The sequence below is a fragment of the Peromyscus maniculatus genome, chromosome 8 (assembly GCF_049852395.1).
Source record: "Peromyscus maniculatus bairdii isolate BWxNUB_F1_BW_parent chromosome 8, HU_Pman_BW_mat_3.1, whole genome shotgun sequence".
Classification (NCBI taxonomy): Eukaryota; Metazoa; Chordata; class Mammalia; order Rodentia; family Cricetidae; genus Peromyscus; species Peromyscus maniculatus.
In genome coordinates this window covers 5,232,561-5,259,794 of record NC_134859.1, presented here as the reverse complement: position 1 = coordinate 5,259,794, position 27,234 = coordinate 5,232,561, and the positions used below count along the sequence as shown (strand labels likewise).

Here is a 27,234-nt window from a genome sequence, read left to right as displayed (position 1 = left end):
CAACCTGTAGTTTATGGAGCTGTTTTTGGCAGTTAAGCATCCTTTCCAAAATGTGCAGATAGTGTAACACACATGCAGCTTGGCCATGATGGCTTTTATGTTTCGTTTGTTTTTTGAGACAGCTCTCTATAGGCTGGCTATCCTGGAACTTGCTGTGTAAATTGAGCTAGCTTCAAAATCAGAGACCCTCTTGCCTCTGCCCTACTAGGAGTAAAGGCTTGTTGCCACTATACCTCACCTTAGAAGATGAGTTTTATAAAACATTTAAGGAAGAAATAATACAAACATTAAATAAACTCTTGCCAGAGTATGAAAAAAAAAAGAAGCTTATTAAATTCATTTTATGAGAAATGAAGCTTGATGCTAAAAATCAGTATTAAAATATTGTATAAATGAAAAATTACCCACAAAATAGACTTATGTATCTTAAACAAAATTCTAATAGGTCAAATAGGACAGTCTATAAAAGTTGATTGTATCTTAGTACTGGCTAAACCTTTAGGTCAGTGCAGCTCGAGTTAATCTTCTAATGAGAGACCCTGAGCCAGGATCCCTCAACTATAATACTCTTTACTTCTGTACCCACAGAAATAAGGATATGTTTTTTGTTTTGTTTTGTTTAAAGGTCATTACAGTCTTCGATAAATTGTTAAATAGCCTTAGATGAATTAGATGAGTAATACAACAGTCAAGCATCAGGAATTGAGCAGAATGAAGTTTATCTATAGTCCTTATAAGACACACCAAATCTTTTATTTCCCCTATTTTTGTGACACACCTCTAAGTTTCACATAAACTCCCAAGTGTGTCCTGTATCATGTGCTCTTGAGATGTTTTATTGTGATTTTGGTCTATATGTCAGTACAATGTGATTTCTCAGCACTTTCAGCTTGTTTCTTAGCATTCCTGCGTGGCAAGGACAAATGCCTTGTGAGGGACAGCAGTGATGGGCTTTATCTTTGTACCTGTTTCTCCTCAGGGCCTTGACCCTTCAGGTTTTCATTATTTTAGCAACATTCTTATCATCAAATATATTTTTGTTAATTTTCTTAGTTAAAGTGTTTTTAAATATAGCTTTTTTAATTGTCTGAATGAGGGTCCCACCATGAGCTATTCTTCATACCAATATATATTTAGTTTTGTATAAATACAATTTATTCCTTAAAATATTTAAGAGATTATCTTTTAAAGATATACAAAAGGAAATGTGTGCCCCATAGTATTATGCTGCCACTAGAGAAAGCCAGGTTTCTAATTGTTTTTGTTTCTGATGACCCAGAATTGGAGAAATTAGTTCTGTTACTATTTTTCTGTTCCTCTTAATGGTTAGATTTAGCTTAAGCATTTTATGTTTAGAATGTGAAGAAACTAGGAAATGCAATAATAACTGAGCTGAAGAAACTCACAGAGAAGGCTCATAGACCAAAGTGTGTATGCTTTTAAGAAATTTGGGTTGGGCAGTGGTGGAGCACACCTTTATAATCCCTGCACTCGGGAGGCAGAGGCAGGTGGATATCTCTGTGAATTCAAGGTCAGCCTGGACTACATGGCAAGTTCCAGGACAGTCAGGACTATACAGAGAAACCCTGTCTCAAAAAACCAAAAAAAAAAAAAAAAAGAAAGAAAGAAAGAAAGAAAGAAAGAAAAAGAAAAAAAAGAAATTTGGTTTATAAGAAATGTCAAGGATAAGAATTAAGCAATTAAGCATAAAGGTCTAAGGCAACCCAAAACAAGACCACATTACTCATCTTTTTTTTTTTTTTTTTTTTTAATATTAAAGCACCTTACTAGTTTTGATTAACAAAATGTTAATGTTGCTCAAAGAAGTAAATCTTGGCTTACAATGCATGTGCAGACATTTCTGTGGAAATTGACAGGATTGTTGGAGGGCCAGGAGTGGTAGCACTTGCCTTTTAATCCCAGCCAGGGCTACAGAGATCCTGTCTCTAAAACAAAACAAAATGGTACTCATTTAGGGGTCAGTGATGGCCCCTTAAGTAAAAACAGGCTTGCCTTAAAGCTTGATGATCTGAGCTTGATTTTTAGAGCCCCCATAAAGGCAGAAGGAGAGATCCTGTTTTACAGAGTTGGCCCTCTGACCTATATGCACACTGTGGCATTCACATGCATACACACACACTCACAGAATAATAATAAAGCTTAGGGCTAGAGAGGTGGTTCAACGGGTAAGAGCATTTGCTGTTCTTTAGAGAACCTGAATTCAGTTTTCAGCACCCACATGTGTAGTTAAGATTTTTCTTTAGGCCATCAACCACCTCCCAAATAATGACACAGGGTCTTATTATTAATTATGAATGCTTGGCCTTAGTTTAGGTTTATCCCACTAGCTCTTTTAACTTAATTTAACTTGTTTCTAATAATCTGTGTTTTGCCTCAGGGCTTTTTACCTTTCTTTCATTCTGTACATCCTACTTTCCTGCTTCCTCCATGTCTGTCTGTCTAGCCCCTGGTGTCTCCCTGTCCTCTCCTTCTCTTTCTTCCTCGAGCCTAAATTTCTCCCCATCCTTGCTCTCTTTCTGCCTGGAAGTTCCGCTTACACCTTCTTCCCCACTACTGGCTGTCCCACATTTTATTAGACCAATCCGGTGCCTTAGTCAGACAGGGTAAAGCAGCAACACATCTTTACATAGTAAAACAAATCCAGCACATCTTTACATAATTAAACAAAAATATAGCACATCTTTGCATAGTTAAACAAAAATACAGCACATCTTTGCATAGTTAAACAAATATTCTGCAACATAAACAAATGTAACACATCTTTGCATAGTTAAACAAATATTCCAAAACACATATGACATCTTACAACCATCTATAACTCCAATTTTAGGGAGTCCAGCACTCTCTTCTTCCATTAACAGGCATTAGGCACATACAGTACATACATGCAGGCAAAACACACAAACATTAAAAATTTTTTTTTTTAAATTATAAAGCTTAAAAAACAACTAAATTAAACTCGGTTCTTTTTCTCTCCATCCTTTCTCTTCCTCCCATCTTGCAAGGGTTGGAACCAAGTACCTAAAGTATGCTAACCAAGTACCCTACCACCTAGCTACAGCTACAGCCCTTATTTAATCTCTATAAAATTTGTGCCTGTTTTACAGACAAGGAAACAAAAGTACACTAGTAACTGGCAAGTTAAGATTGAGATCCAGACATTTAGTCTCTAGAACTGATGTTCTTATCTACCATATAATAACATTTCTATTAATTTTATACACCATTTTTTTCTCTATGGTAAAATGTAGATAGAAAACATATTCAACACATTCACACTACCATGAAAACCATCAGATTACCCTGTTTCCCCCCAACTATGGCCTGTAAATGTAATTCTAAACAGTCTTATTAAATAAGAAACACAGAGCCAAATAGAGAGTTAAAAGCCCAAGAGGTCAGAGCACTAGCAAATAGCCTTTAGCTTACCAGTCGCTGCCGTCCTTTTCCTCAGAAAGAGACCTACTTCCTATGTGTCTGTATTTTTTATTGCCTTTCTGTTCTGCCTTCTCATTGGCTGTAAACCCAACCACATGACTTCCTCATCACTGCCTGTCTATACAGACCTCCAGGTCTCTAAGGTTGGTACTGAGATTAAAGGTGTGTGTCTCCATGCTGGCTGTGTCCTTGAACACACAGAGATTCTGTCTGCCATGTGATCGAGATTAAGAGAGTGTGCTACCACTGCCAGACTTCTGCTAAATGGCTTGCTATTAGCTCTGACCCCCAGGCAACTTTATTTATTAAGATGCAAATAAAATCACATTCCAGCACAAATAAAATATCACCATATTTCCCCTTTCTATTCTAATAAAAAGGAAAAAATTTATAATTAATATAAGAAAAACTATATACAATAAGTATAATAACTATATACAATATATACAAGCAATGTCTAGTCCATTTGCAGTTGACAAATTCAGAGAAAATAATTCCATTATCTATTCTATTTTGGTAAGTCTAAAGTGTACCTGATTCACTTTCTATCCTAACTTATATTACTAACAGAACTATCTTATAATGTCTTTCAAATTTATACACTTACACCTCTTTACTGAGTTTCTTTTCTGAAATTCTTAACAAGGAAAATTATAACTATAACTATCTAATCTTTAACTATAACTATAACTACTCTAATCTTTAACTATAACTATGTCTAATCTTCAACTCCCTCAGAGACCTAAGAAGGAAATAATATTACCTAATAAAACAGGAAGTGCAAACAAGTGACTTCCAAAAAAATGTGAGTTGACAGAAACAGCCAGCTGCCTGTACAGTCACCCAAGGTTTCTCTACAGCGCTGGGGCATCATCTTCAGCCTATAGGCTTAGCGTATCTGACAGACTCATTTGTGAAGTAGGATGTACACAAGGCCAACAGTTTGACCTCACATTTGTTGAAAGCAGTCCATGTGCCAGAAACACCTGAATTCCACTAGTGTCCTGTCATGATTCAGGATTTTAAATTCTGGAAATTGTTGATGTTTTTTTAATTCAGCTGTCCATTCTTCTTGGCTTGTGTGTGTAGCTTCATCTTGGCATCCCGTTCTTCTCTGCATCCCATTCTTCTCAGCTTGTGGGTGGCTTCATCTCTTTTATTAGTCTACCATTGAGAGGTTAGACTCCATCAGCTCAGTTACTCTTTCAAGAATAACTTTCAGTTGCTGTTCTGCATGCACATCAGAAGCTATTGGTCCACTGCCTGTTCAGCTTCCTTTGAAGAAAAGGGCACTGTACCTTTTCCGGATTGCAAAGGCCACTCAGGGATGGTGCCATATTGTCCTGGCCTCAGAAGATGCCTTTTGTTAAAGCCACAACCACACTTGTCTTGGCAAGAATCGGTAGTCCTTTGTTTCATGTCCTGTCTGTCCATTTTGTCCTGTTTCTCAGCAGTCAATTTGAGGATAGTTTGTTGTTCAGTGGCTCACTTTTGCCACAGTGAAAGTTAACTCCATATGCAGTCTTTTCAATGCCCATATTTTCTCTGAAATAGATTGGTACTGCCAGGAGCTGACATGTCTCATAGTCATAAAATAAAAGAAAAAATTTCTAAGTTATTAAAACATTTTAAATGCCATGTTCTGTAGATCTCTGAAGGGTTTGAAGATGACCTGTCTATCTAAAATATATTTGCTTGATCTTGAAAACATACCTTATATGACTACAAGTTCGATTGTAATGTCTAACTACTAACTCTCATTTCTTTATATCCTAATAGTTGGTAATAATAACATTCAAGGATTAGCAAATTGTATTACATTGTTAAATGAACAGTATAAGTACAATATCTTGAACAAGATTAGAAATACATGTAGGGCATTTTCTAACAATATCAATCTCAATATATATAATTTGTATACTCTTTTATCTATATCATATCTATATCTTCTCTTTATTTTTCCGAGTAGATTCAATAATCTACCCTCTTTTTTATCATTTCTATATATTTTTTCATTTTATTTATTTATTTATTTATTTAAAAGCAGGAAACTTAAGTCTAATTTTCTTTGCTTACCCCTTTTCTTAACCCTTAACAACAACTTGTAACCAACCCTCCTAAACAATGAAAATTAGCCCAGACCCAAAATCCATTAAAAGACAAAAAACAAAAACAAACAAACAAACAAAAACACCTGCCCCACAACCACCTCTTTGGGAATGTGGGTGTTGTGTTCTTAAAATTGCTTCCTGCTGGATATGGGCGAAGGTATCTTTATTCTGAAAAGAAAAATTTTGGGTTAGTTGTCAGATTCTAGGAAAGGTAGCTATATTCTTTGTTGCCCAGTCTGTGCATAATGCCAAAGTTCAGGGCTTATTTCAAGTCCTTATTCAAGTAGTCTGTGAAACTGGATCACCTCAGCTAGCCATCTCAAAATTGCTCTGAGCAGTTTGTAGTCCAAAACTGATCTGTGGATGATGTTTGTCAGCTTAGTGATATTATTATTGTCCGCATGGAATTGTTGTTGTTGTGGGGTCCCATCTTCTTCCTGGAGACTTCAAATTGATCTTAGTTCTAGCTGTGATTTCCTGCAGAAAACTGATAGAGACTCAAACACAAAGACATGTATAGGCAGCTAATCGAAGCCTTTTTTCTAGAATTAGTTAGTACTCTTTATGACCATCAATATCTTAACAAAGTTTAAAATACATATACATATACATATATATATATATAAATCTTGTAAATTTTGATATAAAATTCATACTTTAAGAAAAGTTTAAAGAATCAGAATAGAATCAAAGAATTGAGATTAGTAGCAATAGAATAGTCTCTTAAATTTTTTTTGTTGTCGTTTTGTTTTTCCTGTCCCATATCAGAAGGCTCTTTCTTCTGGCATGATACAGGGAGTTTGCATTTTCCTTTTAACAACCTGCTTGGGTTTAAAGAAGGAGAGAGCCATTCTCCAACTCCAAAGCCAGCTTTAAATTTTAATTGAACTGGGACTACAAGAAGACCAATAGTGTTAAATGTCTTTAGAGAAGAGCAGAAACAAACATTTAGGAAGACTCATGAAATTTTATAGATGATATACCAGTAGGCCATTTTACTCTTTTTCTTGGGCATTTTTTTTTTTTTTAGATGATTTGTCCTTTTTCTTCAGTTGTCTCATTTGTCCAGTGTTCTTCAGATTTCTTAGCCTTCATTCTCCTAAATGACCAAAACAAAAACCTTTCCCTAAGACTAATTTGGGGGGGGGGGTCCCTTTTGGCAAGTTGTATCTGATTAAATGAATCAGTGTTAATGGTATAAGTTAGTTTAAATTGGATGGTCATGCTGGTTGATGAACTATTACCTCTTCTAATTAAGAGGTCTCTCTTGTTCAAATCGAACCTTTATTAATTTTGATGGTATCTACTGCTTATCTTCTTCTGTAGAAACAAAAGCAAAACCTCGTCCCCAACATAACATATATCCTGGTTTCCATTCTGAGGTTAGCACATCCTTAAAGTGTATAGGCTGATTTAATTCTATAGTTTTTTTCTATTATCCAATGTCTCTCTGCAGCTGTTGTTCCTTTATCATTAGCATTGAGAAAATTCAATGTTAATAGAGCATTATGCAGTCTATTTCTGGCGTGCGGGGGTGGGGGGTGTTGTTACCCCTTTCTGTTTATTTAGCATATCCTTTAGGGTTCTGTTTGATCTTTATATAACTGCTTGGCCTGCAGGATTATGTGGTATACCTGTAATATGTTTTATATTGTAATAAGCAAAAAAACAAACAAACAAAAAAACTGTTTCACTTTAACAAAGACATATGCTGGAGCATTGTCAATTTTAATGACAAATGAGTGATAGTTGCCCATTGAAATCCTAAATAAGTATCGATGGTGTGGTGTACATATTTCAATTTTCCAAATTCTGCAAAGTAAAACACAGCCATCTGCCAGATTTCATTCCTCTGAGTACCCTTTGAGATACATCCTGCTGGTAATGGAGTCTGATTGTAAAAGGAATGAGTAGGTCATTTCCTTACAATGTCTGGCTTATTGCCAGGTTATGGAAAATTTTTTTTAAACCTTTACTATTGACATGATGTTTTTTATGAAATTCTGAAGACTTCAGCACATTTCCTATCAATAACTTATCAATCTCATCCTTACCTTGTGCTAGGGCTTGGAAGACCCGTATGGGATCGGAAGTGAGTTATATATAAATGATGACTCCTATTCCTGATTATGTCTTGTAACTGAATAAATAGTGAAGTTAATTCTGACTCATCAGGGATAAATTCTGCAGCCTCAATATGTAATACCACTCTTTCAGCATACTGAGAGTCAGTAACTATGTTGAGAGGTTCTGAAAAATCCACTAATACCAACAGAATAGCATACAATCCAGATTTTTGAACTGAATATAAGGACTTTGACCCACTACTTAAATTTCCTGATTTGTAACCTCCCTTTCCTTGTTTGTTTGCATCTGTACAAACTCCAGATATGGGTGTTTCCCATACAGTTTGAGGTAAAGTCTAATCAGCTCTCTTTATAAGATCAATTCTCTCGCTTTTGGGATATTTGCTGTTAATTTCTCCCAAAAAATTACTGCAAGCTCTTTGCCAAGGTTCACTTAAAATCAAGTCAGAGATTTTTTTTCCACATAAGTGTTTAAATTTTTAATAGTTTTTTTTTTTTTTTTGGTAAAAATATCCATTCCAATATAATATCTTCCCTCTGCATTAAAATTCCTGTAGGAGAATGCCTAGAGGGTAAAATAACCAAAATGTAATCCAGCTTTGGATTGATACCATCCACATGTCCTTCATATACTTCCTTTTCTACCAAGGCCAATTCTTTCTCAGCTTCAGGTGATAATTCTCTTGGACTATTTAAGTCCTTGTCACCTTCTAAGGTTTTGAACAAATTATTCTGTTCATTATTTTTTACCCCAACTATAGTTCATAGATGAAAAATGTCTCCAAATAATCTTTGAAAGTCATTAAAAGTCTGTAGTTCATCTCTCCTAATTTACACCTTTTGGGGTCTAAATTTTTGTAAACCTATTTTATATCCTAAATAATTAATAGAATCTCCTCTTTGTATCTTTTCAGGAGCAATTTATAATCCCTAGCAAGGCAAAATTTTCTTCTTCAAACATTCTTTCTAAAGTATATGCATTTGAGTCAGCTAGTAACATATCATCCATATAATGATAAATTATAGATTTGGGAAATTTTTTACGTATCACTTCCAATGGCTGTTGTATAAAATAATGACACAGGGTTGGTCTATTTAACATTCCCTGTGGGAGGACCCTCCATTGATATCTCTTAACCGATTGAGAATTATTATAAGTAGGCATTGTGAAGGCAAATCTTTCTCTGGTCTTTTTCTTGTAAGTGTATTGAAAATAAACAGTCTTTTACATGGATAACTATAAGAGGCCATCCTTTTGGTAACAGAGTAGGCAAAGGAATTCCAGATTGTAGAGAGCCCATTGGCTGAATTACTTTGTTAATTGCTCTAAGGTCTGTTACCGTTCTCCATTTACTGGATTTCTTTTTAATAACAAATACAGGAGAATTCCAAGAGCTGCTTGATTCTCCAATATGCTGAGCATTTAACTGCTCTTCTACCAGCTCTTCTAAAGCCTGGAGTTTCTCTGTTAGTAAAGGCCATTGATGAACCCATACAGGCTTGTCTGTTAACCATTTTAAAGGTTGAGCTGTTGGTGTCTTTGGAAGATCATAAGTTGTTGTGCCCTGTTCTTGTACAGTCTGGATGGCTGGTGACCACTCATTAGAATAATATCTTCTAATATTTCTCTCAGAAACGTGTTAATTTATGATTTGTTTCTGAGGTTGGAGGGATGTTAATCTGAGTATTCCATTGTTATAACAGGTCTCAGCCCCATAGGTTCATAGCTATGTTAGCCACATATGGTTTTAATTTTCCTCTCTGTCTTTCTGGACCTATACATTTGAGCCATCCTGCACTCTGTTTCACTCAAGATAATGTTACAATTCCTAACAGCTGAATGTTTACCTCCTGAAGAGGCCAAGTTGGATGCCAAAATTCTGCAATTATGGTCACATCAGCACCTGTGTCTACCAGACCAGACAACAAAACATCATTTATTCTTATTGTTAATTTTGGTCTTTGCTCATTTATAGAAGTTTGCCAAAAATTTTTCTTTATGGTTTCTCCTGAATTTTCTGTTCTCTCTGTATCCTCTGTTTCATCACCCTGAGCAGCCTGGTTTATTCCAGTAGGCCTTTGGTTATTTAATTGCTCTGAGTAGGGGCTTCTTCTACAACTGCAGGAAATGTCTGAACTGGATTTGCTGTGGGGGCCTGCCTGAGGTCCCTCTGGGAGTTTCCGAGGCAAAGGATTACCTTGTCCTTCGTTAATTTACATTTGTTGGTCCAGTGTTTTCCCTTACCACACCTTCTGCATACTCCAGAAGGAAGGGGCATTCTTTGTTGCCATTGTTCCTTGAAGAAACATTGTTTCTAGGAATGCCCTGTTTACAGTCCTTTTTCAAATGACCTTGCTTTCTACATCCAAAATATCTGATATTCCTCAAACCTCTTGAAATTGCTTCTCCTATCCACATATAATCTTGGCCATGAGACACATTAAATGTGTCTCTAATCCAATCTTCCAAGGGTGCAGATCTTGCCTTTAACAGCCTGATTATTCTCTTGCATGCTGCATTCATGTTCTCAAAAGCCAAAGATTTGATTATTATCTGGCTAGCTTCTGAATTCGGGACCATTCTTTTTACTGCTGAAGTCAGTCTTTGTAAAAAAAAAAATCCGTGAAGAATTCTTTTGGGCCCTGTATAACTTTTGTGAATGACTCGGTTTTCTTTCCTGGTTCCTCAATTCTGTCCCATGCATTCAAGACTGCTATTCAACATCGAATTAGGTTTTGGTTATCATATAAACATTGTCTTTGTATTTCAGCATATTGGCCTCCAACAAGCTGATCCTGGGAGATTTGCACACGTCTAGCCCTCCATTGATTTTCTATGTTTTTAGCTTCCTCTTTGAACCACATACGCCACTGCAACTGGGCCCCGGGTTCCAGGACAGCAATTACCAGCTCTTTCCAGTTCTGTGGAATAATCTTATTATAAGTTGACCAGGAGTTTAACATTTGCTTTACAAATGGGTAATGCATGCCATAAGATACTATTGCCTCCTTAAACCTTCTTAAATCTAACATTTAAATTGGAATCCAATTATTTTGTGCATTCACTTGACCAGGTAGCTGCAGTATGGCTACCGGACAAATTAAGTTTGATTGTTTGAAAACAGGCTTTCTTTCTGTAACCTTATAATCCAATCCTGAAATAATTTCACCCTTAAATTCTTCTGTCTGAGTCTGCATTTCTCCATAATTCATTTTAACAGGTTTTTCTAAAGCTTTTATCCTGACACTTAAATTGATTATCTTTTTAAATAGTAAAATAAGGATAAGGAAAGTAATAATATGCATAATTGGTGTAATGTACATCCCATCAACATTAATCTTCTCATATAATTGTTCCATTTTCAGACTGCCTAAAGTTTATCAAACAAAGACCAGTTTCCTTCTGTTTTACAGATAATACCCCCCCCCCTTTTTGGAAAACTTTTTCTCTTTTAAGTAGTTTTTCCCTTTAAAATATCTGATATCTTAATTGACTTTCCAAGTTTGCATAGAAGAGTAGAAATCTGAGGGAATTTCAAAACAGCTACTTAGCATGCTTGTGAAGAGAGATAGAAAGAGAGAGAGAGAGAGAGAGAGAGAGAGAGAGAGAGAGAGAGAGAGAGAGAGAAGCCATGTGCCCCGCTTGAGCCAATTCGGGTCTGAGCTGTTCATAGCACCTGCTTTTTTAAGCTAGAGCCACTTGAGTTGTCAATCTGGCTTCAAGTAGCTCCAGCTGCAGGTAACCACTTGTAGCTATGGTCTGTCGGGCCTGGGGCCTAGGCCAAGCTGGGCCGACCCGGGGAGCCAGGCACCCAGGCCAAGCCGTGCAGTTTTTAATGAATTCATGCCATGTGTGTGCCAAATGTAGATGTAATTCTAAATGGTCTTATTAAATAAGAAACACGGAGCCAAATAGTTAAAAGCCCAAGAGGTCAGATCACTAGCCAATATCCTGTAGCTTACTAGTCACTGCAGTCCTTCTCCTCAGAAAGAGACCTACTTCCTCTGTGTCTGTATTTTTTATTGACTTTCTGTTCTGCCTTCTCATTGGTTCTAAACCCAATCACATGACTTCTTTGTCACTGTCTATACAGACCTCTAATGGCCCATGCACAAAATCTTATCACTGGTAGCAATCAGTAGTACTGCTTCATGGAGGTTACATATTATTATTTTATTACATCTTTTCGTGTTTGTGTGTGTGTGTGTGTGTGTGTGTGTGTGTGTGTGTGTGTGTGTGTGTGTGTGCGCGCGCGCCACACAGATGTCTTAGGGGTTTTGTTGCTGTGAAGAGACACCATGACTGTGGGAACTCTTATAAGGGAAAACATTTAATTGGTGTGGCTTACATTTTCAGAGTTTAGTCCTTTATGATAATGGTGTGACATGGTGGCATTCAGCCAGAAATGGTAGTAGAAAAGTAGCTGAGGGCCCTACATGTTGACTCATAGGTAACAAGAAGTTGTCTGAGACATTGGGTGTGGCTTGAGCATATATGAGACCTCAAAGCCAGCCTCCATAGTAACACACTTCATCCAACAAAACCACATCTGCTCCAACAAGGCCACACCTCCTAATAATGCCACTCCCTTTGGGGAGCAGTTTCTTTCAAACCACCACAGAGGACAGCTTTGAGGAATTAGTTTTATTCTTCCATCATGTGTGTCCCAGGAGATATAAGGTCATTAAGCCTGCTGACAAGTGCTTTTACCTGCTGATCATCTCACTGGCTCAAGTTACTTATCATAAAGTGAATACTGGCAAAATTAACAAGAATTTTGAATTTTCACAAAGTAAACTATTTAGAAATACCAGGGGTTGCTTGGCATGGTACATGCCTGCAGGAAATGGAGGCAGGAAGGAGGAATCACAGCTACATAGTAACTCCAAGCCAGCCTGGGCTACTTCATCTGTCAGAAACAGAGACAGCGAGGTCAGTGGTGTGTAGTGTGAATTTTAGTTGGTCTTAATAATAAAAATCCAGAGTCAAATATAGAGGTGAAAGATCAGAAAGACTAAGGAGCAAGCCACAGCCACTTCTTACCTCACCAACTCCTCAGCCTAAAAAGGGGGCTGAGCTCCTGTCTCTACCTAGCCATATCACTTCCTGTCTCTGTCTCCCTATTGCTGGGAAGTAAATTCATGAGCTACCACCACCTGGCTCTGTTTCTCTTTTAAACTTCAAACTTGTGTAGCCCAGGGTGGTCTTGAACTCTTGATCTTCTTGCTTCCTCTTCCCAAGTGCTGGGATTAAAAGTGTGTGCCACCACTGCCGGGCCTCTATGGTTAACTAGTGGCTAGCTCCCCACTCTGATCTCTCGGTAAGCTTTATTTGTTTAGAGCAGAAACAAAATATCACCACAGTGGTGTCTCACCTGCCATAAGCCTTGTGTGCCATCACAAGTCTGACTATTGCCACTGTAACTTAAGCAAGCACTGGTGGTGGTCCAGCACCATGAACTGCTTTCGCATATTTCTTTAATTTGTACGCGTGGGATTGTACTCAAGGAATGATTTGTCTTTTGATGCTTTTGTGGTACGAAATCCATGGATGCTGTTACTTAGCTGCAGTGGTTTGTCCGTTCTTGCTGTTGAATTATGTCTTTGTACCAATAGACCATGATTAATCCATTTAGTCCACAAGAATATGGGTTGGTTGCAGGTTGGGGAAAATGGATATATGTAGAACAGTACAGACTTCCAGAATTAGACAAGCGTGGGTAAATATATTTTTGGTTTTATATATAATGCAAATAGGAAAACTTTTCTTTTAGACAAGGTCTCACTGTATAGCCCTCGCTGAGCTGGAGCTTGTTATATAGACCAGGGTACCTCTGCCCGAGTGCCGGGATTAAAAGTAAGCACCCGGGGCTGGAGAGATGGCTCAGAGGTTAAGAGCACTGACTGCTCTTCCTAAGGTCCTGAGTTCAATTCCCAGCAACCACATGGTGGTGCACAACCATCTGTAATGAGATCTGGTGCCCTCTTCTGGCCTGCAGTCATACATGCTGTATACATAATAAATAAATAAATAAATCTTTAAAAAAAAAAAAAAGTAAGCACCACCATGTCTGGTCTGAAAAAAACCTATTGTAATTTGTAACAATACTATTTACAGTTCCAAGGGGTAGACCAAAATATATGTAAACCCTAATTAGACCACAAAGTAATTCCAAATTATAGGTGACCTAAATAAATGACGTCACATTAATGACTTGGAAAGCTGATTATTGTCAAGATGTTGATTTACACTCATGGTTATATATGTTTAATGTAATTTTAAGAAGACTATGGCATATACTTTGTAGAAAGTAGCAAGCTGAATTAAATTTGTGAAAATAAAAGGACCTAAATAATAAGTAATGATATTACAACACAGAAACAAGGTTGGTAGACTCACTTCCTATATTCAGAACCTGTTAGTGCTGTAGTAATTAGGACAGTAGTTACAAGGAGAGGCACACAGGTCAGTGTGCAAGCTAAATGGAGTCCCTTGGTGTGTAAGAAAAATGCCAGGGTAATTTATAGAGAAAAGATTTTCTTTTTAAAAAATGTTGTGTGGAATAACTGGAGGCGGAAAGTAGTGTTTACCTGTACTCTCAGTTTATGCATTTTCTTAGCAAAATTCTTATTAAAAGTCTAGGTCATTAAAGTATGATGAGGGTTGAAATGGCAGCAAAACATGGTCTTTGGGCATAGCATTAGAGGTAAAACAATGGCAGCTATGTTTTTAATAATATTTGTTAATTCCAGTCTGGCCTCCTGAGTGCTGGCATCACAGGTTTGTGACATCATGCCCAGCCTCAGAGTCATCTATCTTTTAAAAGTCAGTGTTCTTATGGGTCTTAATAGTTTTTTTTTTTCAGTTATAATTTTTGTAATGAACAGAACTGTATGCATTAAAGTGTTATTTGTATATTTCATGTGCTTGTGTATTTGGTATATTTGTATATTATATTGTAACTATTGTGACTATATTCCTACTAAGTTTTACTTATGTATTACTGGATTTTCTTGTACTTAAAAAAGAAAAGAAAAGAAAGAAAGAAAGAAAGAAAGAAAGAAAGAAAGAAAGAAAGAAAGAAAGAAAGAAAGAAAGAAAGAAAGAAAGAAAGAAAGAAAGAAAGAAAGAAAAAAGCCATTTATTTTGTGGTATTGGTGTGTGCTATGTCACTTGTGGAGGTCAGAGAACAGCACACGGGAGTTAGTTAGTTCTTTCTTTCCACCAGATGAGTTGCAGAGATTGAATTCAGGTCATCAAGTCCCTTAACTTGATGAGCCATCTTGCCGGCCATACCTGTGCTTGTGAATCATATAGATGAATTGATAGTACATGGGCTTTGTTAAATATTTGATTTTATCTCCTCTTTCCTCATAGTTGTTCAGCTGAAATATGTAATGAGGGCTGGCTGTACACGTCAGCAAGTAAAAGCGCTTGTTGCCCAGCCTGAGTTTGTGCCCCAGATCCACATGGTAGAAAGAACCGACTCTCCCAAGTTGTCCTCTAATAAATAGCATTATTAAATAATAATAAATTAGAAGAATTCTGTTAACTGCAATTTTTTCCTTCTGTCTTTTTTTTTTTTTTTTACCATTTTAGTAACACTGATGATGTTATGTTAATTTCTGTGGAAAAACCTAATTTGACAACTCCAGTTACATCAACTCCAACAGGTATCTTAACATGTTTAGAATATGTTCTATCAAATTAGAAAGCTTTAAAATAAAGAATGAGCGATGTCTTTTTAAAAGATTTTTATTTTCATTATGTGGATGCTCTAAGAGTCCAGAGAGGACATTGATCCCCTAGACCTGGAGTTGCAGGCAGTTGTGAGCTCCTTGATGTGGGTGCTGGGAACTGAACTCAGGACCTCTGGAAGAACAGCAAGTAGCCTTAACCCCTGAGCCATCTCTCAAGCCCCATTATCTTTTAATAAGGTACAACATTGTCTACTTAATCTTCTAGTTTATATCTAGGATTACAAATTGTTAATACCTAATTAAAATTGATGATTCATTAATAAAATTGACATTTCTTTTAATCTTTGTACCTATCAGTTTAAGGCCTTTTGCTTTTCCTTTAATGTATTGATCTAATGATTTATGACTTAAATCATGTATATCTGTTTTGTTTGCCCTGATCTTTTGTTAGTGGCAGTGATAATTTGTCTATGTGTCTATTAGTTAATAACCTATTTTAGATTTAAAGTTTCTTCTTGATTAACTGTTTTTAAATGTTTTAAATTCTTTTCAGTTTTAGAGATTGTATATAATGCTTTGTTTAAAAAAAACAATTTTTTCAATGAGATAGGTTGTTTTTGTAGAGCTCAGCATGAAATGTATCTGCTTTTTTGTGTATGTGACAGCTATTCACAGGATATGAACTCGGTGTAGGTAAGGAAGACCTTGAATTTCTGATCTTCCTGCCTAAAATGTCACAAGTGCAGATGCTAAAATAGTTTCAGACTTTAAAAAACAGGAGCTACTAATGTAGTTGTAAAGCTACTGAAATAAAATATGTTTTAATCACAAATCAAAATTTTAAACTAGCTTATCAGCTTTGGGGATATATAAATTTAGCTATTTTTATTATATAGTGTATTAGTATCCCTATCATTATTTGTGTTTCAGTATCTTGTATTGCAAAGACCATGTTTAATAGTTCAATAGATTTAATTGGAAGTATTTATGTTTTTTATTCCCTTTCTTCCAGAAATTGGAAAAAACACATCAAGGAAATTTAGCAACTCACCTAATACCGTAATTGAAGTTGGGGTAGGTAACAGTTGTTGTCTCTGAATATTTCATCTGAATATTTATGCTATAGCATCTACAGTATTACAGCACGTTGTGGAGAATGAGTTTTGTCATTCACTCTTTGTCTAGGTGCAATGAAAGTCTCTAGTGAATTGTCCCTTGACTGCCCCTCCTTCAGTGGGTGTTGGAGGGGGTAACAAACAAATATAGGAGTAGTTTGCATATCCAGATTCTAGTCCAGCTTGCACACTGGAAACCAGGCAGCTATATATATTTCAGAATGACACACACTTAACCAGTTCACTGAGATTCTTAACCGTGTATTCAGACACTGCAATAGCTTAGAAGTGTCTCTTCTAGTAGAGCCAATTTAAACCATAAGTTGTAGAGAACGTTGAGTTGCCAGCTTCTGACTATTAGGTGGGGCTGTGCTTAGCTCATTGGTGACACACTTGTAAGCATGAATATGAACAAGGTAAGGTTCAGTCCTCAGCACTGAAAAATAAAAATGTACTTTTATATTTTAAAAACATTTTCTGCTATTAAATTTAAAATTTTTTAACAAAACTTTCTAGGCTGTAGAGAAGAAACTTGATTTTGTTATTGACTTGACAAAAGAAGGCCTGCCCAACTACAACAGAGGTAAAGAATACTTTTACATCTTCCTTTCTAAGAAAAAGGATGTGGGTTTGTGTGACTGGACCAAAGATTACAGAATCACAGAATTGATTAGTCATTGCACGCCTGACTTGTGCTACCCCTTAAAGGCACACATACCGTCTACCCCAGTCCTTAAACCGTGGCAACCATTAAAATGCTTTCTTCTCTGTAGTTAGGTAATTGTAGTGTGATTGTGCAATAAATATCCATCCTTCTGAGATTGACTTCTTTCAGTGTGGCTCTTTAGCAGGTTATTAATATTTGTATAATAATGTATTCCTTTTTGTGGTCAAGTAATAGCTCAGGTATGGATGTATCATAATCTCTTTATCTCTTCACCCTTTGAAGGATGTTTGGATTGTTGGGTCTACTCTGAGTCTCTCATCTCCTTGTGGTACACATTTTTCTTAGCCATAACAATAGTGCCTGAGAGGAAGTACGAAGAGTCAGGAATAGAGGAATGTTATTCATATATGATATGAAAATGAAGAATAGTGGTACCAGTTTCCTATTTCTTCAATTTGAGCCAAGAGATTTATAATTTTCTGAGCTTGGAAGTCAGTCATATAGTCTCATTCTGAGTCCTGAGAAGTATAATCCACAAAATCAAGAATACCTTATCAATACATATAAAATCATTTTCTTGAAAACAACTGAAAAAATTGCATATGTTAGCATTGAACCAATACAAAGATTATTAGTGTGGTCACTGTACAAAGATAGCATGCAAATGTATGAAGTTTCCATACCTTAAAAAAAATGCAGGAAAAGTAGAAAGAACAAAGGTTTCACAGAATTCTCAGCTAGAACCATTTAAGCCAAAAGAAAATGAATCACATAATTAAAGGCTAGATGAGGAAAGGAGGAGGAGGAGGACGAAGATGATCACCACCGTCATGAATGAAAGTATCTGGACCAGGAAGTTCATGACCAACCATCTACTTCAGAGCACACAAATGTCCTTTACCCTGGGAAGACAACTAGACTGAACACAGAAGTTCAGGAAAAGCAGCTAAAATATACAAAGCCACCAGATGTTATCTTTGTATTTATTTGGATTCAGAACTCATGATTCTTTGGATTATGCAAAGAAAAACCCAAACACCAATTTTCATGGTGTTTTGAAGATGTGGCCTATATGAGCAAAAAGAGACCTCAAAAAACTGCAAAAGGAATGTAAGATCAGAATGAAAGGGAGTTGGGTATGGCTACAAAAGCCAACACTGCTGCAAAAAGCAAGATGAGCAAATATATTTTGGTGACTTGATCTGTGTTGGCACGATGTCTAAGGAGAATGTTGTGGGGTAGAGACCCAAAGACCACTTACCATGACCATCTGAACTGAGCATCTATATTAAGCTGACCATGACTGCCTAGAGAAAAACAATTCTTAGAGAACAGCCTTAAAGAAAGAACGTAGAAAAATTTACATCCTAGATAGCAGTTGTGGGGTAGAGCAAGCAAGCAGTTTAACAGAAGCCAAAAAAAAACATGCACTTATCTGGGGCATTTCAACCCTGAGTTTCTAGAACAGGATTAGACACTTTCCCACAGGACTTTTTATGGTGGGGATAGAAAAAGAGGGATCAGTTTCAGGCTAAATCAAAGATGGCTCCAAATAAGACAAGATAGAAGAATCTTTGCCCTGTCATATGGAAGATTAATGCAGTATAGGAATTTCAAGGAAAAAAATTACCAACCCTGAATTCTTAATCAAGTAGATATTTCTTTCAAAAATGAAATAGTAATGGTGCACACCTGTGACTCCAGCACTTGAGAGTTGAAGACAGGAGGATTTGGAGTTAAGGCAAATCTGGGCATAGCATGAGACCCTGTCTCAAAAACAACAATAGAAATAAGATTAACACCTTTTCAGGTAAGCAAAATTTATTGCCAACTAACTACTATCAGAACTAAAGGAAGTTGTATGTGTGGTATGTGTGTACATGCACACCTGTGAATATTATGGAGGCCAAAAGTTTATGTCAGGAGTTTTTAGACAGTCTCTCACTAAATCTGGGGCTCACCATTTCAGCTGGACTGACTGTCCAGCAAGCCCTGTGGATCTACGTGTCTCCATGTCCCCTGTGCTGGGATTACCGACACTTGTGCCCAGCTTTCATGTGAGTGCTGCGGATCCAGATACCGGTCTTCATGCTTGCATAGCAGACTTGTTAGCCACAGAATCATCTCCCCAGCCGTAAAGGAAGTTTATTAAAGGAAATAAGCTATCAACTGAAAAGTGGGTCCATGTTAAAAAGTGTTAACCAAATTGTGGTACAGTAAGGATGGGCATGGCAATAAATATTTCAAGTAGAAGAATAATAAACCAGGTGTGGCAATAAAATGGAGATTTCAAGATACTCATCCAAGAGACTCCACAACAAAACAAAGCCGAATCCAAAGGAGGAAGACCTTTGCTTTGATATAAATAAGAAAATAAGAAGTGAGCAAAAGCAATGTCCTAAATAGTGTTCTCATTAGGGAAAGTAAAGCCAAATGAGATTTATAACATACCCAATAGAATAACCAAAGTAAACTGAAGGTGTGTATGTTGCTGAGGCCATGTATCAACTTGGGATTCTTTGTTACTAATAATGTAAAATGACTAAACAACTTAATTTGACAGTTTTTAAAAATATTACTTATAGCCTTGTTGTATGAATAGACCGGTCTTTTCCATATATTTCTCCGAGGAAAGAAAACCCACTTCTAAACAGACTTGATTTGACAGGATCTCATTAAGTAGCTCATCTGCCCCTTAACTTGCAGCTTTACCTCTGTTTCCCAAATGCTGGGATTGTAGGTGTGTATACCACCACATTCAGCTACACACAGTAAAAACATAATTTCTCATAACATCTTTATTTAAAAGTCTACCAGCTGATGAATATATAGATTACTTATCTATATACCTTAACAATCAAGAAATAAAATGTTTATACATGTGGCCAATGTATAATGGCACATGATGGCAAAATAATCCTGCGTTTGTATGATTCAATATGTATGAGATTCTAGAAAAGGCAAGTCCTTTTTCAATGCTAGATATTAATCCCTTGGCCATGAGTTTATTGAAAGAAGGTTTCTCTAGCCCTGGCTCTCCTGGAACTGCTGGCCTCTAACTCAGAGATCCTTCTATCTCTGTCTCCCAAATCCTGGGATTAAAGGTGTGTGCCACCACTGCCCTGCCTATCTATAGTCATTAGTGACAACAAACAATTGATTTCAAGTGAGATAGGTTGATTCAAAAAGAATCCTAAAGAACTTCTGTGGATAAACTAGCCATAATGGTGCATGCCCGTAATTCCAGGAAGTAGAGCGAGAGGATCAGGAGTTCAAGGCCAGCCTGGGCTACGTGAAACCTTATCTCAAAGAACAAGCACAGACAAGGAAAACTTAGGGGTGATAATATTTTTTATACCTTATTTTGGTAATGGTTTCAGGTCTCAAAAGTATATGTTAAAACTTAGAAAGGGTATATCTTGTTGGGTATAAATTGCATCTCTGAGTAGGTCATTTCCAAAATATAACATTAAAAGGTTAAGTGGAAACTAGGGGCCACAGTTTCCACCTGTTTAAGGAGAATCTTAAAATCACATGGTTCTGGTTACTGTTGCTTTGGGAGCACAAAACGGTAACAGCACTGTTACTCATTTTTTTTTTCATAGAAATAAGGACAAAAGCTCAGACATTGGCATTACTAATGATAACACATACCAACACCAGTTAGCAGAAGTCATGTCTCTTACCACCACAAAGTTGGGTCTCTGGGCCTGTGTTACTTTGTCCAGAGCTTGTGATTATTACTTTGAAGTAAGTGTTACTCCTGGGAAATTATGTTTCTTAGGATTTTTCTTTGTATTAAATTATTTACTTGAAAATTTAAAGGCTATTTTATCACTTTATGTGATGATTAGTCTGAAGACTTTGATTTTAGCAGACCTAGCTTTGATTAATTAAAGCATGATTAAAAGCCTATACAGAATCTCAAAATTAAAACTAAAAATTTATTACCTCTTCTAAGGTTTCTTAATACCTGTAAAATAGTTGGCCATGGTGGCATGCACATTTAATCCCAGTACTTAGGAGTCAGAGGCAGGTGGATCTCTGCGTTCTAAGGCAGCTAGAGCTATATATAGTGGGACTTTGTCTCAAATACAGACACACACACACACACAAGAAAAATGAAAAGAACTGTAAAAATAAACGGACAGAAAATCTAAAATCTTAATAATCTTTATATACCAAAAGAAAAATACAAGCAAATAATTGCAGAGGGTGCATCAAGCTAGACAGACCTCATATGGTGATTACTGATCATTACTGATCTAGCCCTCATACTTTCCAGTGTTATCCACCCATTTTAATCTTCTCTATGTGTTCTCCACCTAGCTGTTTAAAACCATTCACAAACCTTTCTACACCTTTCCTTTTGTCCCACCATAGCTTCTCCATCCTCCCCACCTCTTTTTTCTTCCTCTTAGTATGTCTTTCCTTCTCTTCTCCCCTGTCCCAAGGTCAGTATCTTTAATTCCCTCCATATGAATACATACCTCAGGAGAGAGTGCTCCTAGCTTGTGGGACTTTTTTGTTTGAATTCCTAAGCTTGTGCATGTTACATATTCATATGTGTTTATAAGTAACTTAGTGTTTGTAGACATCCTTATTGATCTAACAGAAAAGTCTACCTGTTTGATCTCTTGGATCCCTCTCCCATGTATAAATACCAAATTCCTAGTTGCAATAATAAAGGATTTACTTTTAGAGGGAATTTTTGTCACCTTAATGGAAAATTCTGTGTGTTCTATCAAAACTGTATATTCATGTGAATTTTGTGCTTGTAACTGTATTTATTACCCAAGGTGTACAACTGCTTAAACACTGTGGAATTTGTTCCAGGTAAATTTTACTTTCATTTTCTTATAGTGCTGGAGCCTTCTCACTTATGAGATACACCCTTAGCTCTAAATTATACTGTCTTGTTCACAGAAAGCCCAACAATCACCCTGAAGTCATCTTCGAAAGCTGTTTTAAGATCAAATGAAATAATCCCAGTGGCAGAAAATGGAGCTGAGGTACTAATCTGAAATGCTGTGTAAAAGATGTTCATTCCAGCAGAGTGGAATTTATCTGTTTTACTCTGGAAACATCTGAGCCACATTTCAGCTTAGGAAACACCTTAATGGCTTTTCTTGTGAATCCACTTACATAATAAAAAGAATTCAGTTAGCAATTTTTAGAAGCTATAGAAATGGAAACAGTTTTTCATTTATTTTAGGATTAATAACCATTGTTGATGAGGTTATTGGAGAAATTACTATGATGTTTGGAAACACAATGTTGAAATGAGATTGTTTGCTCTCCTGAAGGCCTGAGACCTCCTTCATTATGGATTAGTAATATTTCACAGTGTAGTAATTATTATTCCGACAGCTTGGAATGTGGCTCAGAGGTAGAACATTTACCTAGAATGTGCAAAGTGCTGGGTCCAGTTCCTAGGATCATTCAAAACAAATCTAAGCTCCAAAAAACCTTCTGTTTTGAAAAGATTGGATCTAGAGGCCAGGAGATGGTGCAGTCATTAAAGTGCACTGCAAACGTGAAGACCTGAGTTTGGTCCTGTAACCAATATTTAAAAATTAAATCAGCCAAACTAGGAAGGCAGAAACAAGTGGATCCCTGGAGTTTGCTGTCCAGACAGACTAGCCTAATGCAGTGAGGAATATAGGTAGCATGTGAGGTTGTCCTCTGACCTCCCCGCATGTGTATATATACTGACAGGGGTACTAGCACATACACACAAAACATTAATCTAGCTTCATTTTTCCTGAAATAACCTTTCATTGCTTTGATGAAGGATTGAAGAGTGAGAAGTAGATTTGTACACCTGAGCTTGACCACTTTTGTCTGTACTCACCAAATGATCTCGATGAACTTTCTTGCAAATGTGTTTGTAGGGTTTTGATTCATTTGAACACCTGCCACCTCTCCCAGAGCCACCACCACCACTCCCTGAGATGGCAGACAAAATCCAAGACACTCTTCCTCCCCAAAAGCCTGAGCTGAGAGTGAAGTGGGTGTTGAAGCCGCCAGGCATTGCCCTGACTTGGAACATCCCCAAGGTCAACCCCAAGTGTGCTCCTGTGGAGAGCTACCACCTCTTCCTGTGCTATGAGAACTCAAATCATTTGACTTGGAAGAAAATTGCAGAAATTAAAGCTTTACCTCTCCCAATGGCCTGTACTTTATCTCAGTTTTTAACTTCCAACAAATATTATTTTACTGTTCAGTCAAAAGACATTTTTGGGCGATATGGACCATTTTGTAATATAAAATCTATTCTTGGGTTTTCTGAAAACCTTACCTAAAAAGTTCTCAGTAATTATATGTTGTGTACATGTCATGTTTTCATATTTGAATGTTTGTTTACAGTGTTTCTCTAATATTATACATTGTAACATTGCACAGTTCAGTTTGTGACCCCTTTGTATGGGGACAGTCCTACATGTATTGTGTCTTGGGATTTTGTGTATTTCTAATTTGCATTCGGTATGTACTTCTGTGATCTGTGTTCTCACACAATACCCTGTCGTGGGCCCATGTTGCCACTGTGTGTTCCTGTGGTGGCAGTGGAGCTGCTGCTGTGTCAGAAGCCCTCTTGTACAAGCAGCCACTTTCCCCATTCTTGACACTCAGCTGTAACCTGGATGTATCCCTGCCAGATCTAGTACACAGAAATTCCTCCCTTTTGTTTTTATTCTAAAGCAGACTATTGATTTGTGCCCTTTTCTTTGATTTTGTTTGGCTAGCAATCATTTGAGAGAAACAACTTGGAGGTTTTGCCTAAACACCACAATTAGTTAGTTCAGTCATTTGGGCATTGTGGGACATGCCTTTAATCCCAGCACTTGGGAATTCAAGGCAGGCTGATCTCTTTGTTCAAGCCAGACTGGTCTACATAAAAGTTCCAGTCTAGCCAGAGCTATTTAACAGGCTGTTTTAAAGAATTTTTTTCTTTGTTAAACATTGTGTGCTATATATATAAAAATGCACGGTGCTTCTTTTAAAAAAAAAATTCAACCTGCTATTTTAACCATGGAGTTGATCCCTTAGGTTGGAGACTTTAATTTGCTGATTTCTAATTTCTTTAAATGCCTCCCTTTGCCGTGTTCCTGGCTTCCCTCAGTACTAAGAGAACATAATGCTTAAAAAGGCTCTGATAAAAGGATTTTGTGCACACCTCTCCCCAAAGAAGCACTGAAGTAGAGTGCAACCAGTCCAAGAGATGGTATGTCAAGAGAGCCCTGAGATGTCTGCGTCACCACTCAAGAGAGACAGACTACGTAGTTAGTAACTGGGATGTCAATCAAACCAGCATGCAGCATGGTGCTCAAGTGGGGCACTCTACTGGTGCACAGTGGAAGTTCTGAGGTACGAATAGGGAACGGTTTCCCTGGGTGTCTGTTGTTCCTCTACATTTTCGTAAATAAAGCTTTTTTGTCAGTTGTTCTGTCTATATGAAACATTGGTGAGCCAGGTGTATTGACATACACAAGTCCCAGTTCTTGGAGGGCTGATGCAGGAGTATTGTGAATCCAAGTACAGCCTGGTCTGTATAACAAGACTGAAAGAATCAGATTTGGTTTTGGCTTGGTGCAGCCTTCATGCCCAAAATTCAGGAGGCAGAGCCAGTTGATGTTTATGAGTTTTAGCTAGCCTGATCTACATAGCAACATAGGACAGCCGAGGGTACAATTCAAGTCCCTGTCTCAAAGAACTAAGGGGAAAAAAAAAATCAGATTTGGAAACTACTTCCAGATGCCAAGACCTGCTTGCTTTCAGGCATTTTGTAACAGATGGCACATACTGGAATCCCCGGAGGTTCGTACAAGACTTGAGATAACACTGCCCATGACTGACCAACAGTATATCAAGAAAGCTGACAGCGTCAAAGAACACCCAGAGGAAGAAGGTTTCCGTCTGACCTTTTAGAGGAGGTAGCTAAAATAGCATTACTGTTGAAGGAACTGGAGTGGAATCCCCACTGTCATTGTCCCAGTGGCACCAGAATAGAGCCAGCTTAGTAATGCAGGGATTTAACAAGGCAACTCCATGTAGTTAAAAGGAGGTTTGTTTTGAGGTAACTTACAGCCAGTAAGGGGTTGGTTACAGGATCCAGGAGAGGTGAGGTGCAGTCCAATGGGGTTCTCTGGAGAACTCTGACTCTGCCATCCAGCATCCAGGATCACGAGGAACCAAGAGGGCTGGCACATCTGGATCTCGGGTGTTAAGGGCTCCTGTCCCAGCCACACCCCAGAAGCACATCCTAGGTAGGCATGGCAGTTACTGGCTGCCTCACTGGGGTCATGCTTCAAGGTCAAAGCTGGAACAGCTACCCACTACATCTCCCCTATTTGTCTAAATAAGAAAGTTCTAACCTAATACAAAACTGTATACAATAGGAATGATCATCAAATATTGTCCAGGAGGAATAAGAGATAATGACCCAGACAAGATGGAGCTACATCAAACAAGAGACAGATACTAAAATACTAAAGTCCAGAGAAGTCTGGAGCATAGGTAAATGGCGTATTACAGAGGTCATCCCAAAAGGTGTCCTATCCTAAAGAACCTGAATATAATATGTTCTAGCTAAGATACAAGAAGGTTGTAACTATAACTTAAGTCTTCAATCCCATCAAAGACCTGAGACGAAATATAATAATACCTCTGAGAAACGGAAGAAGGATGCAAGCAACTTTCAGGAGTCTTTCGAGAGTAGACAGAGACAGTTGGTGAGAGCCTGGACAGTCACCTAGAATTTCTCAGCATTGTTGGTGCATTCAAATTGGCTACAGGTCTAGAGTATCTGTCAGACAATTTTACTGTCAGCAGTTGAGGCAAGGGCAGTTCTTTGCCCAGTAGGCCATTTTGTGCCAAGGTGAAGACAAACTTTCAAACTGAAATGTCTCAGAACCCCAACATTCTCTCGGGATCAGATCAGTGCTACAAGGAGCAATCGTGTCTCATATCGACAGAATTCCAAGGTATCAAAACATTTAAATGCCATATTCTCCACATCAATGAAGTGTTTGAAGATTACCTATCCATCTGACATATGTTTCGATAAATCTGGAGAATCGAACATAACTATAGAGATGACAAGTATAGGTGACTATAAATCTCTTAAGTCTTATCTACCTAGATAACCTAAGGACTAAGGCTTCGTGTAAATAGGGTAAACAGTCTGTAAGCAAATGTACAGTAAAAGGACAGTGACCTCAAAATTGTGACAGTACACAAAATAACTAAAGCAGAAGTAGGAATGTATAGTACAATATGCAATATGATAATAATCCTAAATATGTATCAATATACCAAATATCCTAAACAGAAGTAAAACATAAATACAGTATGACAAATATAATTTTACACGTATCAATATACAAACATTTCAAATAAGAGTAGAAATTTATTTACATTACAACAAATACGGTTCTATATTTGTATCAATATATAAATTATCTGGAATAAGAATATAAAAGGTTTACATTTGCATCAATATATAAGAATCCATAACTGCAATTTATCTAAGGCTGATATTTTACTAAATTAGTTTACTAGTATATATAATAATCTACCTTAATATGCTATACCTATTCATTATTCTTTTTTTTCTTTCTTAAGGGAAATACCAAGTCCAATGTTTTCTTCCACCCCCACCCCTATAACCCTTATCCATAACTCCCAGAAACATGAAACCTTTGGGAAAAGGGGGCATCGTTTTCTTAGAATAGCTTCTTGCTCTTCAGGGGGTGATGATATCTCTGTGGGGTCCTATAAGGAAGCTCAGATAAGTTGAGCTTATTTATAAATAAATTTAACAAAATTTATTAATTTTGTTGGAATTACTCTTGAGACTGGCTAGAAGTGTCGTTTGATGAACCATCTTATGGAATTACCTTGGAGAGTTTTCAGTCCAAGGTTAATCATTGAGTAATATTTGTGAGTACCATGGCATAATTCTGAACTAGGTAGAGGTGTTGTGGACTTCTGTCTTCCTTCTGGAGACTTCAGAGATTGCTATTGGAAAAGACTTATTTTTTACTGTGGAAAACTTGGACATTATTAATATCAAAATGGAAAGTTTGGATTTA

At 37.1% G+C, this 27,234-nt stretch overlaps 1 protein-coding gene across 7 annotated transcripts in view; it reads left to right on the top strand.

Annotated features, from left to right (window-relative positions):
* Atf7ip2 (activating transcription factor 7 interacting protein 2) overlaps positions 1-27,234 on the top strand; it is a 72,538-nt gene that overhangs the window by 21,173 nt on the left and 24,131 nt on the right. For 5 of the 7 annotated variants that reach the window (XM_076577886.1, XM_076577882.1, XM_076577885.1 and 2 more), the window contains 3 exons: positions 15,258-15,331; positions 16,371-16,432; positions 16,990-17,056. In XM_076577886.1, the coding sequence (XP_076434001.1) occupies positions 15,258-15,331; positions 16,371-16,432; positions 16,990-17,056 (203 nt within the window). Of the gene's footprint in view, positions 1-15,257; positions 15,332-16,370; positions 16,433-16,989; positions 17,057-22,066; positions 22,153-23,034; positions 24,584-27,234 lie in introns of those variants that run through there. The other 2 variants (XM_076577884.1, XM_076577881.1) reach the window with 1 other exon arrangement.